The 12,300-nt window shown below is 39.9% G+C and overlaps 1 protein-coding gene across 1 annotated transcript in view; it reads left to right on the top strand.

Moving 5' to 3' along the window:
* The window catches only part of Elp2 (elongator acetyltransferase complex subunit 2), a 45,337-nt gene extending 39,887 nt beyond the window's left edge, over positions 1–5,450 (top strand). The window contains exons 20-22 of the mRNA XM_010638039.3: positions 511–644; positions 1,139–1,252; positions 3,881–5,450. Coding sequence (XP_010636341.1) covers positions 511–644; positions 1,139–1,252; positions 3,881–4,037 — 405 coding nt within the window. The 3' untranslated portion in view covers positions 4,038–5,450. The remainder of the gene's footprint in view (positions 1–510; positions 645–1,138; positions 1,253–3,880) is intronic.
* Positions 5,451–12,300: the final 6,850 nt, after the last annotated feature.

The following is a 12,300-nucleotide window of genomic DNA, read 5'->3' as shown; positions in this document are numbered from 1 at the left end:
TAAAAAGGGAAAAGAAAAAAATGTGAGAGAATGAAAAGACGAAAATAAAGTGTTTGTAGATGGGGAAAGAAGGAGGGGGTGAAGGGAGGCCAGAGGTAAGGGGAAAAAATGAGAATCAAGACTTGTGATGTAGAGGTACAAGATCCCAGCAATGAATGTAACTGTACTGTATCCCTAAAATGTACCAATAAACTCAATTAAAGCTAAAAAAAAAATGTGATTGTTGGAATTTCTGTGAATCAGAATTGTTTTGTAGTGTGAAGTGGAGACAGTCCATCTTGGACCAACCATATATTGTTAGTGGAGATCTCAAGAGACTGGTGTCAACCGTACTGTGGCTTCTCTGTGTTGCTTGAAATGCTCTGAAGTTTCAGGATGTCATACACAAATGTAAATGCAGTTTTTTAATATATCAGAATAGATATTTTTAATTAGCCATTGGCACTCTTTAAATACATTGCCTAAAAACCTCACAAAAAGAAAGCTTTACAAGTGTGATCTCTTCGTTAGGTGGTGGTCTGGGGTGAGTGTGACCCCACTGAAGACTCCATTGAGCAAAGCATCGGGCCCTGCTCCTCAGTCTTGGATGTGGGCGGGGCTGTGACAGCTGTCAGTGTCTGCCAAATGCTTAACCCTTCCCAAAGGTCAGTCTCTTTTTGTGGGGCTTGGTTTTATGTTTCATTTATGATGACCACTTGCTTTCTCAGTTATTTTAATTCATGTGTTCTCTTTGTTTCTGAGTTGCTCTTATTTTCACAACAATTAATGTTTTGTATAAGAATTTTTACCGTGATAGAACTCAGTAGTTCAGACTGGTGAAATACATATTAGGAATGTGTCTGGGAAGGTTGTTAATTTCACCTCCTACAGGACTATAGTACTTTTTTGTAGTAGGTGTCTTTAGTAGAATAGGGGTCCCTGAAGCAAGCTGGGAAAATACTGGCTCCTGTGTGCAACCTTTGTAGAGAGATAAGGCTCCTTGGGGACACAGTAAAGTGACACAACATATGTGCATAACCACAGTCTTCTGTAACCGAGGGAGGCTTGGGACACTGTAAAGAACTACCTTTGAATAATGGTGGAGATAACAGAAATTCATGCTAATTTAATCACTGTTATCCTCCTTCCTTAAAAACAGATATGTGGTGGCAGTTGGATTAGAATGTGGGAAGATTTGCATATATACCTGGAGGAAGACTGATCAGGTTCCAGAAGTAAATGACTGGGTCCGCTGTATGGAAACAGACCAAAGGTATGTCCATGATACTTTCTACTAAGAGGAACTCTTGAAATTCATAATGTTGGATCCTCTAATGGAGCAAATCATCACATGTCTCTCAGAGCCCCCTGAGTAGCTTTCAACCACAGCAGGAGCTTCCTGGGCACGGCCCTTACCCCCTGAGCTTTCATGGAGTACAGTACCTGTGTTTATAGCCTCTCCCACATGCCCAGTCACCTGGACTGGAAAGGTCATTTTAAGGTTTACTCTTGAACCCATATTATTCTTTAAAAATGTCTAAACTTTTAATACATTACTATTATCATTCGGTGTCACATTTTCTTAGGCTTCTTTAGCCTTCATCTATCTGTATTGTTCCAAATATAATTTCAGATACAACTGTAAATGATAGTGTCACCATGAAAGTGAATGACTTAATGGAGAGAGCTTTGTGAGCCTTTTGTCATTTACAACCTGTTTCATCCAGTGGAGCTTATCTCCATATTGGCCAAGCATTTTAAGTGCTCCTTACATTTATTAAAGTGAGATTCTCCCTTTATTACTCTGGCTCGTCTCCCATCTCCAATGCTGGGTTTAGCAGTTGAAATCACTTACGCTGTTGGTTTGCTGAAGCAAAAAGAAACTCACTGAAATTTCATATTCAACGCATTTGACACTTTGTCTCTTACTGGGCTCCATTCCCTTCCCTTTTTCTCTACCTTGCCTATCCGTATTCCTTACTGTGCTTCTGATCTGGTACCCAGGCCACTTGTATGGCCTCTGTGTAGGACACTGGCAGGAAGTCCCTTAGAAAGCATAGGAAAGGACATAAAAGAATTTAGATTTTTAATTTTAAGATTTTTTTCTGCATTTAAGACTTAGAACTTGCAAGGTGAAACTAATTCCTGCCTTACACAATATATTATTTATATGCTGATGTTTCAATTACCAAATATCTAGTTTTGCTACAATGAAATTCAAAGGTAAAATAAGTAATCACTGTCTTTTATATTTGCTTCTCAAAGTCTATTTATTTGTGTGTGTGTGTGTGTGTGTGTGTGTGTGTGTGTGTGTGTGTGAGTGGTACTAGAGCAAAAACCCAGTACACTCTGCCACTGACCTACATCCCCAACCCTCTATATCTTGTAATGTGTTAGCCTGGTAAATTTGAAGGGAAATACCAAAACCAAAACCAAAACAAACCCTTTATATAGCCAAAGAAGTACTGGTCCTCAAAATAACTCCCTTGAGAAGAAATATGTTTGTTTTAATGATGTCATTACTTCCAATCTTTTTTTGGTGTCAGGCAGTCATGGTGTCACTGAGCTAAATCCCCCAAAGAAATGAATGAGCTTTAATATTTTTACTGTTTGCCTTTGTAATAAAGCTTACCATTTGTGTTTATGCCAGCCATTCACATTTATTTCTAAAGCTCACCTCCATATAACTCTGGGCTACTTTCAATAATCACAAAATCCTCAAAGATGGCTCTGTATGAGAGGTACTGAAGCCACAGTATACATCATAAGGAAGTATTTCCTGTAGCGGAATTTCAGGAAACACTGTGGCATAGTATTACCAATGGACTGACCACTTGTACAGGCTTGCAGGCATGTGGTTGCATAGGGCCTGGTAGGCTTATTTTTAAGTGTCTTTCATTAGCTTCAATTTATACTTCATTCTTTTTTAGTGAGCGCACCTGGTGACAGGAACTCTCAGCATCTGACATAATTTATATATGCCAATAGCGTTTTCATGGTTTACTGTTCTAAAATCTACTTAGATGTCACACTTTATTCCTTTTTGGCTTGGAGATCTACTTTGCAGGTTAAATATATAGAGTGTGTTCTATTTTCATAGACACTTAGTACTAACCTGTGTTTGATAGGTTTCTAGGTCTGCCTTTGGTGGGAGCTCTCAGGTTAATAGGTGACATTAATATGGTTGTCTTGCCCAGTGCAGGTCCACTAAAGACCAAGACTCTTTTGCTATGTAGTTTGTTAAGTCTTTCATTATCTTTTCTTTACACAGCAATAAAAATGTGAATAAAAGTCCATCCATCTCACAGGAATGTCAAAAAATAATGATAATAATAATAATCTAGAATATAATGCAAAGTTGAAATTGTTAGAAAAACTCTTTAACACTGTTGTCTGAAAGACTGACTTTAATCGTCATTTTATGAATTCTACTGATCACTAAGACATTTTTTTCCAGTAGTGGGGATTGAACCCAAGGCCTTGCATATGCTAGCCAAATGCTCTGCTACTGAGCTACAGTCCCAAACCTAATATGGCCATTTTAAAAATAAGTACAGTAAGATATTTTTCAAGTTAAAATAAAATCGCCAAAGTATTAGTGGTAGTATTAAAAACCTATACATTTTAATTTTCAGGTTTTTACTTCTGTTCATGTTTATAGCAGTAATCTTCGGGCTGGGGATTTAGCTCTGTGGTTCCACCGCTTGCCTTGCAAGTGCAAGGTCCTGAGTTCGATCACTGGTACAAAACACACACACACAAACACACACACACACACACACACACACACACACACACTAATAGTAGAGCATACATAAATTAATATGTAAGTGAGGAGTCTGTAAAAAATTTTGTAGTCATGACATACATTAATTTTATGATTCTTCTATCTTGGTTTTAGCCAAAGTCATACACTTGCTATCAGAAAAATACGCTGGAAGAATTGCAGTGGAAAAGCTGAACAGAGTGAAGGAGAAGGTGCTGAGTGGTTACATTTTGCAAGCTGTGGTGAAGATCACACTGTGAAGATATATCGAGTTAACAGATGTTCTCTGTAATGAACTTAATAACTACATGCTCAAAATCATTGGTTCTTAAAGTGTTAATCATATAAATAGATCGTCTTTCTTTACCTTCATAATTGAATCAAGTTTCACTTTTTAAGTAAGATGGCAGTATTGTTTATTTGGTTCCTTGAAATCTGATGAGAGTATAGACCCTTACACTTATTAAATAATATATGCATGCATACCCAGAATTTTGCTCATAGTTTCAGAGTTTCTTGGACCTCCCTCTGTGTGTCCCAGATTAAGAACATCAATTTTTTCTTCATGACCAAATTTGCCTGATATGGTGTTATCTTGGAACTTTTCACTTGCCCCTTAGTCTGTTTTGTGTTGCTGTAATAAATGTCTGTAGCTGGCTGATTCATTTCTAAAGAAAAGAGTTCTGTTTAACTCAGCAGTCTGGGGGTCCAGGAGCATGGCCCAGTATCTACTCTGCTTGGCTCTGGTGAGGACCTCATGGTGGGTGGAATCATGATAGGACCAGGCGGAGAAGGAAGGAGGTCTAATGTTGAGACAGAAAGCGAAAGAGATTTAAAGGAGGTGTTGGACTTGCTTGTGACAGTCTACTTTTATGAAAATGCACTGAAACAAGAATGTACTTGTGTTCTAAAAGCATTATTCCGTCTTAAAGACTTAATTGCCTCTCATTAGGCACTGCCTCTTAAAAGTCCTTGCACCTCTCATCATCACTAATACTGGGGACTAAGCTTCCAGCACATGAATTTTGGGGGTATACATTCAAACCATGTCTAAACCATACCATCCCTTTGGGACACTTCATGTAATACTTTCTTCAGAAGGTGGACCAGAAAATAGGAAGCCCAGATCAGTAAGTTTTAAACATTCTTTATAAATAACTCTATAACTTTATAAATGACTCTGACTTGATCCCTTCCTTTTAGAATATGCCATTTATTTTTGGAATTTTACAGGTGATGTAAGTTTGAATCGCAGCTAATCCTTTGTTAAGGTAGAGAGCTTTATTTTAGCTCACATTATAGAAGTTTGTCCTTGCATAGTTGGTCATCTCCAAGGCAGACCATTATGGAAGAGCACAGCTGCTCATTGCATGACATTCATTGGTAACTAGTCCTTAGAACTGGTAATTGGCAATGGCTAGTTGTGAGTCCCTGTAAAAAACAAAAGGAAAGTTAAACACTACTGGCATACAACTAAACAGGGTAAACATGTCATTCCAAAAAAAGGGATAGAAACAAATGGGACTAAAGCAAGACTGAAATCCAGCAGGGAGAACATTAAACCCTGTAATTCCATGTCCAACACCTGGGGCAGGCTGTCGCAGGATATGAACCCCAAAGAGCTTGGGTGGCCCCACCTCTACAGCATTGCTGGTGGTTGCACCCCTCGTGGCTTCTCGGTTGGGCTGGCTGTGCTCACTTGTGGCTTTCCTTAGGCATTCCATGTTCCTGGCATCTCCCACTTTCTGGGGTCTCTATTGCACTTTTGGCTTCACTGTCAGTTTCATGCACTGCCATCTCGAGGGGCACTCTGGCATCTCAGGCCTTCTGAAATCTGCATTCTGTATGTCTATAAAATGAGCAATGATGTCAAATTCTGTCGTCAGCTTAAACGCTGGGCCCTTTGAATGGTGGCTACAGTGAACTGAGTCCCAGGGAACCAACTACCTGTGTGGCCCGTCTCCAGTGTGGTGCCCCAGGCTTTCTTCGCTGATGAAAACTTTACAGACTTGCACATTTGATCCTGTGAAGGGGAGGGAAGGGTCTTAGTGATTACAGACATGCCCTGAAGCCATTTTTTCCCATTATCTGGGTGCAAAGTACTTGCACCGCCCCCCCCGTTAAATTTATTGGTACCTTTTAGGTATACAGCACAGTTACATTCATCATTAGGACCTTGTACCTTTACATGATGTATCTTCTTATTTTTTCCCCATTCCCCTGCCCTCCCTTCACCCCCTTCACCCTTAACTATTTACAAAGACTTTTTTCCATTTTTTTCTTTTCTCATAATTTTTCTTTTCCCTCCTTACCTTTCCCCTATCCTTCCCACTTCTAGTCCTTTAGACCTTTTCTTCCTATTTCACACTATCAATTATACATTTTGATCCTTATATACTCTTAAGTTTTCCACACCAGAGAAACTATTTAGTATTTACACATGTGTGTCTTATTAATTTCACTTGAGTATGGCCTCAGTGTGGATCCACTTAGCTATAAAATGTCTCTAGTTTCTTATTCTTCATGGCTGAGTAGTACTCCATTTTATTTTTTTATTTTTTCCTTTTTTGAGACAAGGTCTCGCTATGTAGTTGAGACTGACCTGGAACTCACTATATAGCCCAGGCTGGTCTCGAACTCACAGCAATCCTACTGCCTCAGCCTCCTGAGTGCTGGGATTACAGGCGTGTGCCACCACGCCCGGCTAGTACTCCTTTTTTTTTTTTGGTTTTTTGAGGCAGGGTAGTACTCCATTTTATATAAAAAAGAATCTTTATCCAGTCTCCAGTTGATGGGCAGTTGGGCTATTTCCAAGTTTTAGCTATTAACTTGGCTTCTTTTTAATGCTAGTCTTCAGCAACCAAGCTCTCCTCTATCTTTGTGGGCACTTTCTGGCTAAACTGAAAACTTTAAAAATAAGTCTTTTGCTCTTGATTTTTCACTGTACATTTGGCTAAAAGCCCCAAAACATTCATCCCAGTCTCAACATTGAACTTGTCTTGAAATTTCCTCCACCAGATTAGTCTGTCACTCTAAGTCTTCTGCAAAGTTCCAGGACATGAGCAAAATGTAGAGGCATTTTCTGCCAGAGCATAATGACCTGGACTCCAACTGCCAGGGGAGCCTATTCCCAACTGAAGCCTCCTTGTTGCTGGGCCAAAATACCTAATATAGCTTAAAAGAGGAGAGGTTTATTTGGACCCGTATTTCAGTCGATAATCTCCTGGCTTCAAGGTGGTGTGCCCAGCGGGTGTGACCACACTGATTCCCAGCCAACTGGGAATCATAAATTTATACCAATAAAGAATTAGAGGGGCCAGGGATTTAGCTCAGTGGTTTTGGTGGCCTGCCTCGCAAGTGCAAGGACCCGAGTTCGATGTCCGGTAACAAATAAAAAAAGAAAAGAAAAAGAAAAGAATTAGAAATACAAGGTTTAGAAGGAAGAACAAGATCTCTTTATTTGTATGAAAGGTAAAGAAAGGACAGAAAGCTACCCTGTGAGAAAGAGTAGGGAGTCTAGAGTCAGAAAAACCTGTGGGCCCTTTGTCCTTGACTGCTTTTATGGGGGCTCAAGGGCCCTTCCCCCTACCTGGAATTTGTTATGATCTGATTGGTTCCCTGTGCTGTCATAAATACATTTCAGGCCCGAACACCCCGAACCCCCTGCACCAGTGTTTACGTGAACATTCTTTTTTTTTTTGGTGCCAGGGATCGAACTTGGGTCCTTGTATATGGAGGGGGGTACTTGCTTTTTTTCTCTCATTGAGTTTATTGGTACATTCTAGGTATACAGTACAGTTACATTCATCATTGGGATCTTGTACCTTTACATGACAGGTCTTGGTCTCATGAGAGTACTTTCTTTGAAGTGGCTGCCCTTTGTTTCCTTTTATATCACGTTGAGGTCGGGGAGGGGTGGCTACTTCGGTTTCCAGCACCTGACTTCCCTCCCCTGTGCTCTGCTTGTCCACCTCCATTCTAGTCTTAATTGCTTTCTCTGGGGAAGCTTTAACTCTTTCTAGTCAGAATTAGCCAGAAAGCCCAATAAGGCCTTTCCCCTGTAAATATACAGACCCCATGCCCCTACACAGGCAGGCAGAGGTACACGGTGGAGAAGAGCTGCAAACAGGAAGCAAGAGATCTTTATTCTTTAAGGGTACTAGGTTCTTCTTTCATGGGCTTACTTAAAACAGACTATCCTGACCTTTAAACTAATCGATTAAATAAAGTACTGAATCGCCTGGATTTACATGATAGTGAAATTTATGTGATTTGCATGAAGGTAAAATGTATGTCTCCCAGGGAGGATGTGAAGGGAAAAAGAAGGTGCTGAAAACAAGGTTGGGAGAAGGCAGCTGAGAGAGGCAGGCCAGAGAGAGAGGAGCTTGGGAGGCGGGGAGCACAGGTCAGGGGAAGATGGGAGAGGTATTATGAGGCCTAACCTGAGTGGGGGCTTGCACTAGTCCTTTTGGAACATGAATCATCTGGCACATTGAATATGTTGAAAGAAAGAAAGTTAGGATTTTCTTGGTGGTAAGACAGGAGATAGGGTGTGACTTAGGCTGGCTAGGGAAAGAGGCATGATGGGGTCCGAGGGTCTACACAGAACCGCCTCGGGACCCCCTAGATGTGGATGATAGAAAAGAGACAGGACAGCATGAGGAACCTGCTATCGTGATTCTTCACAGTACCCATCCTGTGTTTTCTGGGCCAGGGTGTACTTTTATTTTTGCTTTTCTCTTTTCCTTTCTTGTTCGCCTCAAGTATGCTCTGCAGAGCCAGCTTCTCCCTTACCTCCCTTTTCAAATAAACCCTGTCACTCTTTTGGCTTGTCTTGTTCAATTCTTTGTTTGAAATGAGAAAGACCTAGAATATGTTTAAGTGGAGAGCCATTTCTAAAAGAAATGGGATTTGTCCATTGTCTAACATTTTCTTCTAAAGGAGTTTAGGCATGTTTTCTACATGGAGGTCTCAATACAATACAGGCTATGCAGTATATCCCTAGTCCAAGACAAATACAGTGTGAACCACATATGTAACTTTTAAAAAATTAGCAGCCATATATTAAAAGAAACAGGTGAAATTTATTTTAATACAATATATCCAAAATGTTAGATCAACATATTATGGGCCCTCTGTATCTGATTCAAGCAACCATGGACTAAAAATATTCAGGGGGAAAAAAATTACATCTCTCTTGAATGTGTGTCGACTTGTTTTTCTTGTAACTATTTCCTACAAATTAAACATGTACAACTAAACAGCATTTGCATTGTATTAGAAATTATAAATAATCTACAGATGGCTTAATGTAGGGCTGGGGATTTGGCTCAGTGGTTCTGCCATCTGCTTCGCAAGAGCAAGGGCCTGAGTTCGATCCCCAGAATCAAAATAAACAAACAAATAAATAAATAAAAGGTTGATATTCTTGGATGACTTAATGTATATGGGAGGTGTACTTTTAATATTTTAGAAAGGGAGAGCTAGGCTCAGAATATATTCTATTTTTTTTTGGTACCAGGGATTGAACTTGGGACCTTGTGCTTGCAAGACAGGCAGCGGAACCACTGAGTTAAATCCCCAGCCCCCTGCATTCTTTTTAAAAATTTGCTTTCTAAGTTTAATACTATACAAACTCTTTTGCCCCCAGGAGTGAAAAATTCAACAGGGATAAAAGAGGAATATTTAAATTAAATACAATGTAAGACAGCCAAAAGGATTTAAAAAAAATAAACTAAATTTATTCAATTGGTAATACCCTAAAACTGCCATTACGTTTACAGTAGACAATATTTCTTAAATGTTAGTGCCATCTGACTCCACAGCCTTACGAATACCTACTAAGCACACAGTTTACATCTGAGCTATATCCCCAGCACTATGACATAGGAATTTAAAACACAGTCAATTCAATTGATACATCCACAATTAACTGAAAATTTTCCTTTTATTCAGTTGTGAATAAAATAGCAATCATTGTTTTAGCCAAAGTGTTGATAGTATCAACTTCAGAGATGAATTTCTTAGTCTGTTGAACAAGAACAGTTATCTTCTGTTGAAAGGATGTCCACTCTTCAGTGTAGTTCTTTTTCATTTGTGTTGTGTTTTCCAAATAAACTGTTCAGATAATGTCCTGACAGTCTATTGCTCTGATAGTATATATATCTATGATGCTATCACACAGCCATTTACTGTCACATCACTGGAACATTCTCTAGTTTCAAAAAGGTGTTTAAAGTCCTGAGGATAGATGTCACATGATTTCTCTTTAGTTTCAATTTCTGCTTCATTCATTATAGTCACTGGGTCATATGGAGTCAGTGAATGTAAATATTGTATTAGCAAGGCACTGTGCCTCCCAAAGTATTGCTTTATCATGTGAAAAAATATAGTTAATAGGAGTTAAGTATTCTGTAAACAAATTTTTACAAAGAGTCATTTGAATGAAATACAGGTTTTGATGTTTTCATGAACTCTTTACTAATAGTCCATTCTTGGTGTATGTCAAATGATGAAGGAGAAGTTTAATCTCACAAGGTACTTGCCAAAGCACACTTAACACATGACACAAGTTTGGATTTGTGGGATTTGCAATTAGTTTCTCCTATTGGCTTTCACTAATACACTTACACAGTTCTACTTGACCATATCTATATACAGAAGAACAGTATACCAGTCATGTCTAAGTTTCCAAAGTGCCTTTCTTTAATTTTTCACAGGAGGTATTCCAGCTACTTTAAAAGGATTATCTTCTGGCAGGAATGTAATTCAGAGGCGCTGCTCCTGCCTGGCGAGTGCAAGGTCCTGAGTTCAATCCCTGAAGTATCTTCTGACCAAGAATTTGCTTTTATTCCCAAACTCAGAAAATTCCCTTGTGAAAGTGCAATGGGTGGTCTCACTAAATTATGATTGCTAGGATCCATTTTTTAAACATCACAGTGGACCACTTCTAGTGTTCCATTCAGCTTTTCCCTGAGGACTTCAAATGAGGAGTAAACTTTCTGTGATTTTCAAGCACAATCACTGAGGCACCAGTTTCAGGTAATGCCTTAGTCAAGATTCCAGGACCTGGAATGCCCTTGATGATTACCTGGCAATATGCTTTTTCTCTCAACTGCAGGATTTCTGCCAAGGTCACAGCAAATCTTGGGCTGATTATGGATCTCCTGGAAAATAAGTAGCAATCAGATTGCAGGGGTCATTCCCTAATCTCTGAAATTCTCATCCAGCAACAGCTGTGGGTGGGAGTCACTCAAACCAAGGCAGGAAATGACCCTCAAGTCCTTCCATAGCTGCTCCAGACCTCCAAAGGCAAAAGTGACCTGCACCTGCCCAAACTGACAGTGTCAGCCTCTCAGGAAGCACCATTGCTGGGCCCCATATCTTTGTCTATAAGGTCTTTCCTAATGATCACCTAGGGCCACCACTTTGGTTAAAGTGAAACACAGAAGCCCAAGTGCTATATCTCACCATGGGACCAGGCCAGGTGGAAGTAAACACTACAAATGATATTTTTATGCAGGTTCCTCATTTGTTTTGTGGTGCTGGGGATTGAACCCAGAGGTTTTTGCACTGAGTTATATTCCAGTCCTTTTTAATATTTTTACATATAAAAAATTTTGAGAAACGGTGTCTCCCTAGGGCATTAAGTTACCTAGATGAGCTTGAACTTGGGGTTGGAAGCCTCAGGCTTCCAGAATTCTGGGATTACAAACATACACCACCACGTCCAGCTCTTGTGCAGTTCTTGAAATGAGTGTGTGTCAGACCCTTGACAGGCAAGTTAAAAGCTGATTGCTAGGGCTTGGGATTTAGCTTAGTGGGTTCATCACCTGCCTTGCAAGCTCAAGGTCCTGAGTTCAAACCCTAGTACCAAAGGGAAAATAAACTGATTGCTAGGTGCCATCCCTAGAGGTTTTCATTCAGTGTGAGGGTGTGCACCTGAGCATTTGCGTCACTAACAAGTTCCAACTAATGTAAATGTACATAGACTGGCAGCATGAACATCACAGGATAATTCCCAGGCCTCAGGACACACCTAGTAAATAAGAATCCCAGGGGTAGTTCCCAGGAATCTGTTGCAATAAATTCCAAATGTGTAATGCACCCTAAAACTTGAGAACACTGTAATATAACTAGTAATTTGCTAGAACATAAACCACAACTTCCTGTTTCAATGACTACCTCTCCTTGTATAACACATGTGGTTGGGCCATGATCCTAAGGAGTCTATCCCCCAGAAGAGGCTTTTATCTCTTTTGGTGTAATACTCATAACTATGCCTCCAGAATTCACAAAGCAGGAAGCCTTGGTACACTGGGAAACTGGTCAAAGTTGAGGATCTGTCTGCTCTGTTGCTGGTGGGATCCTTATTAACTATGTGGTTTTTGTAGTTTACTGAACTTATTCTGTCTTCATGATGAGCAAATGCATTGAGTGGCTGGTGAACTAAGGAAGTGAGTTTAGAGGAATCATCTTTGTGCTATTCCCAGACAGAAGGATTACATCCAAGAAGACAGGCTCTTCAGAGCCAGCAGTGGTTTCATATATTGTAT

This window comes from Fukomys damarensis, unplaced genomic scaffold (genome assembly GCF_012274545.1).
Source record: "Fukomys damarensis isolate Sample0158 unplaced genomic scaffold, DMR_v1.0_HiC HiC_scaffold_30, whole genome shotgun sequence".
NCBI lineage: Eukaryota > Metazoa > Chordata > Mammalia > Rodentia > Bathyergidae > Fukomys > Fukomys damarensis.
This window is presented reverse-complemented; position numbering and strand designations above follow the sequence as displayed.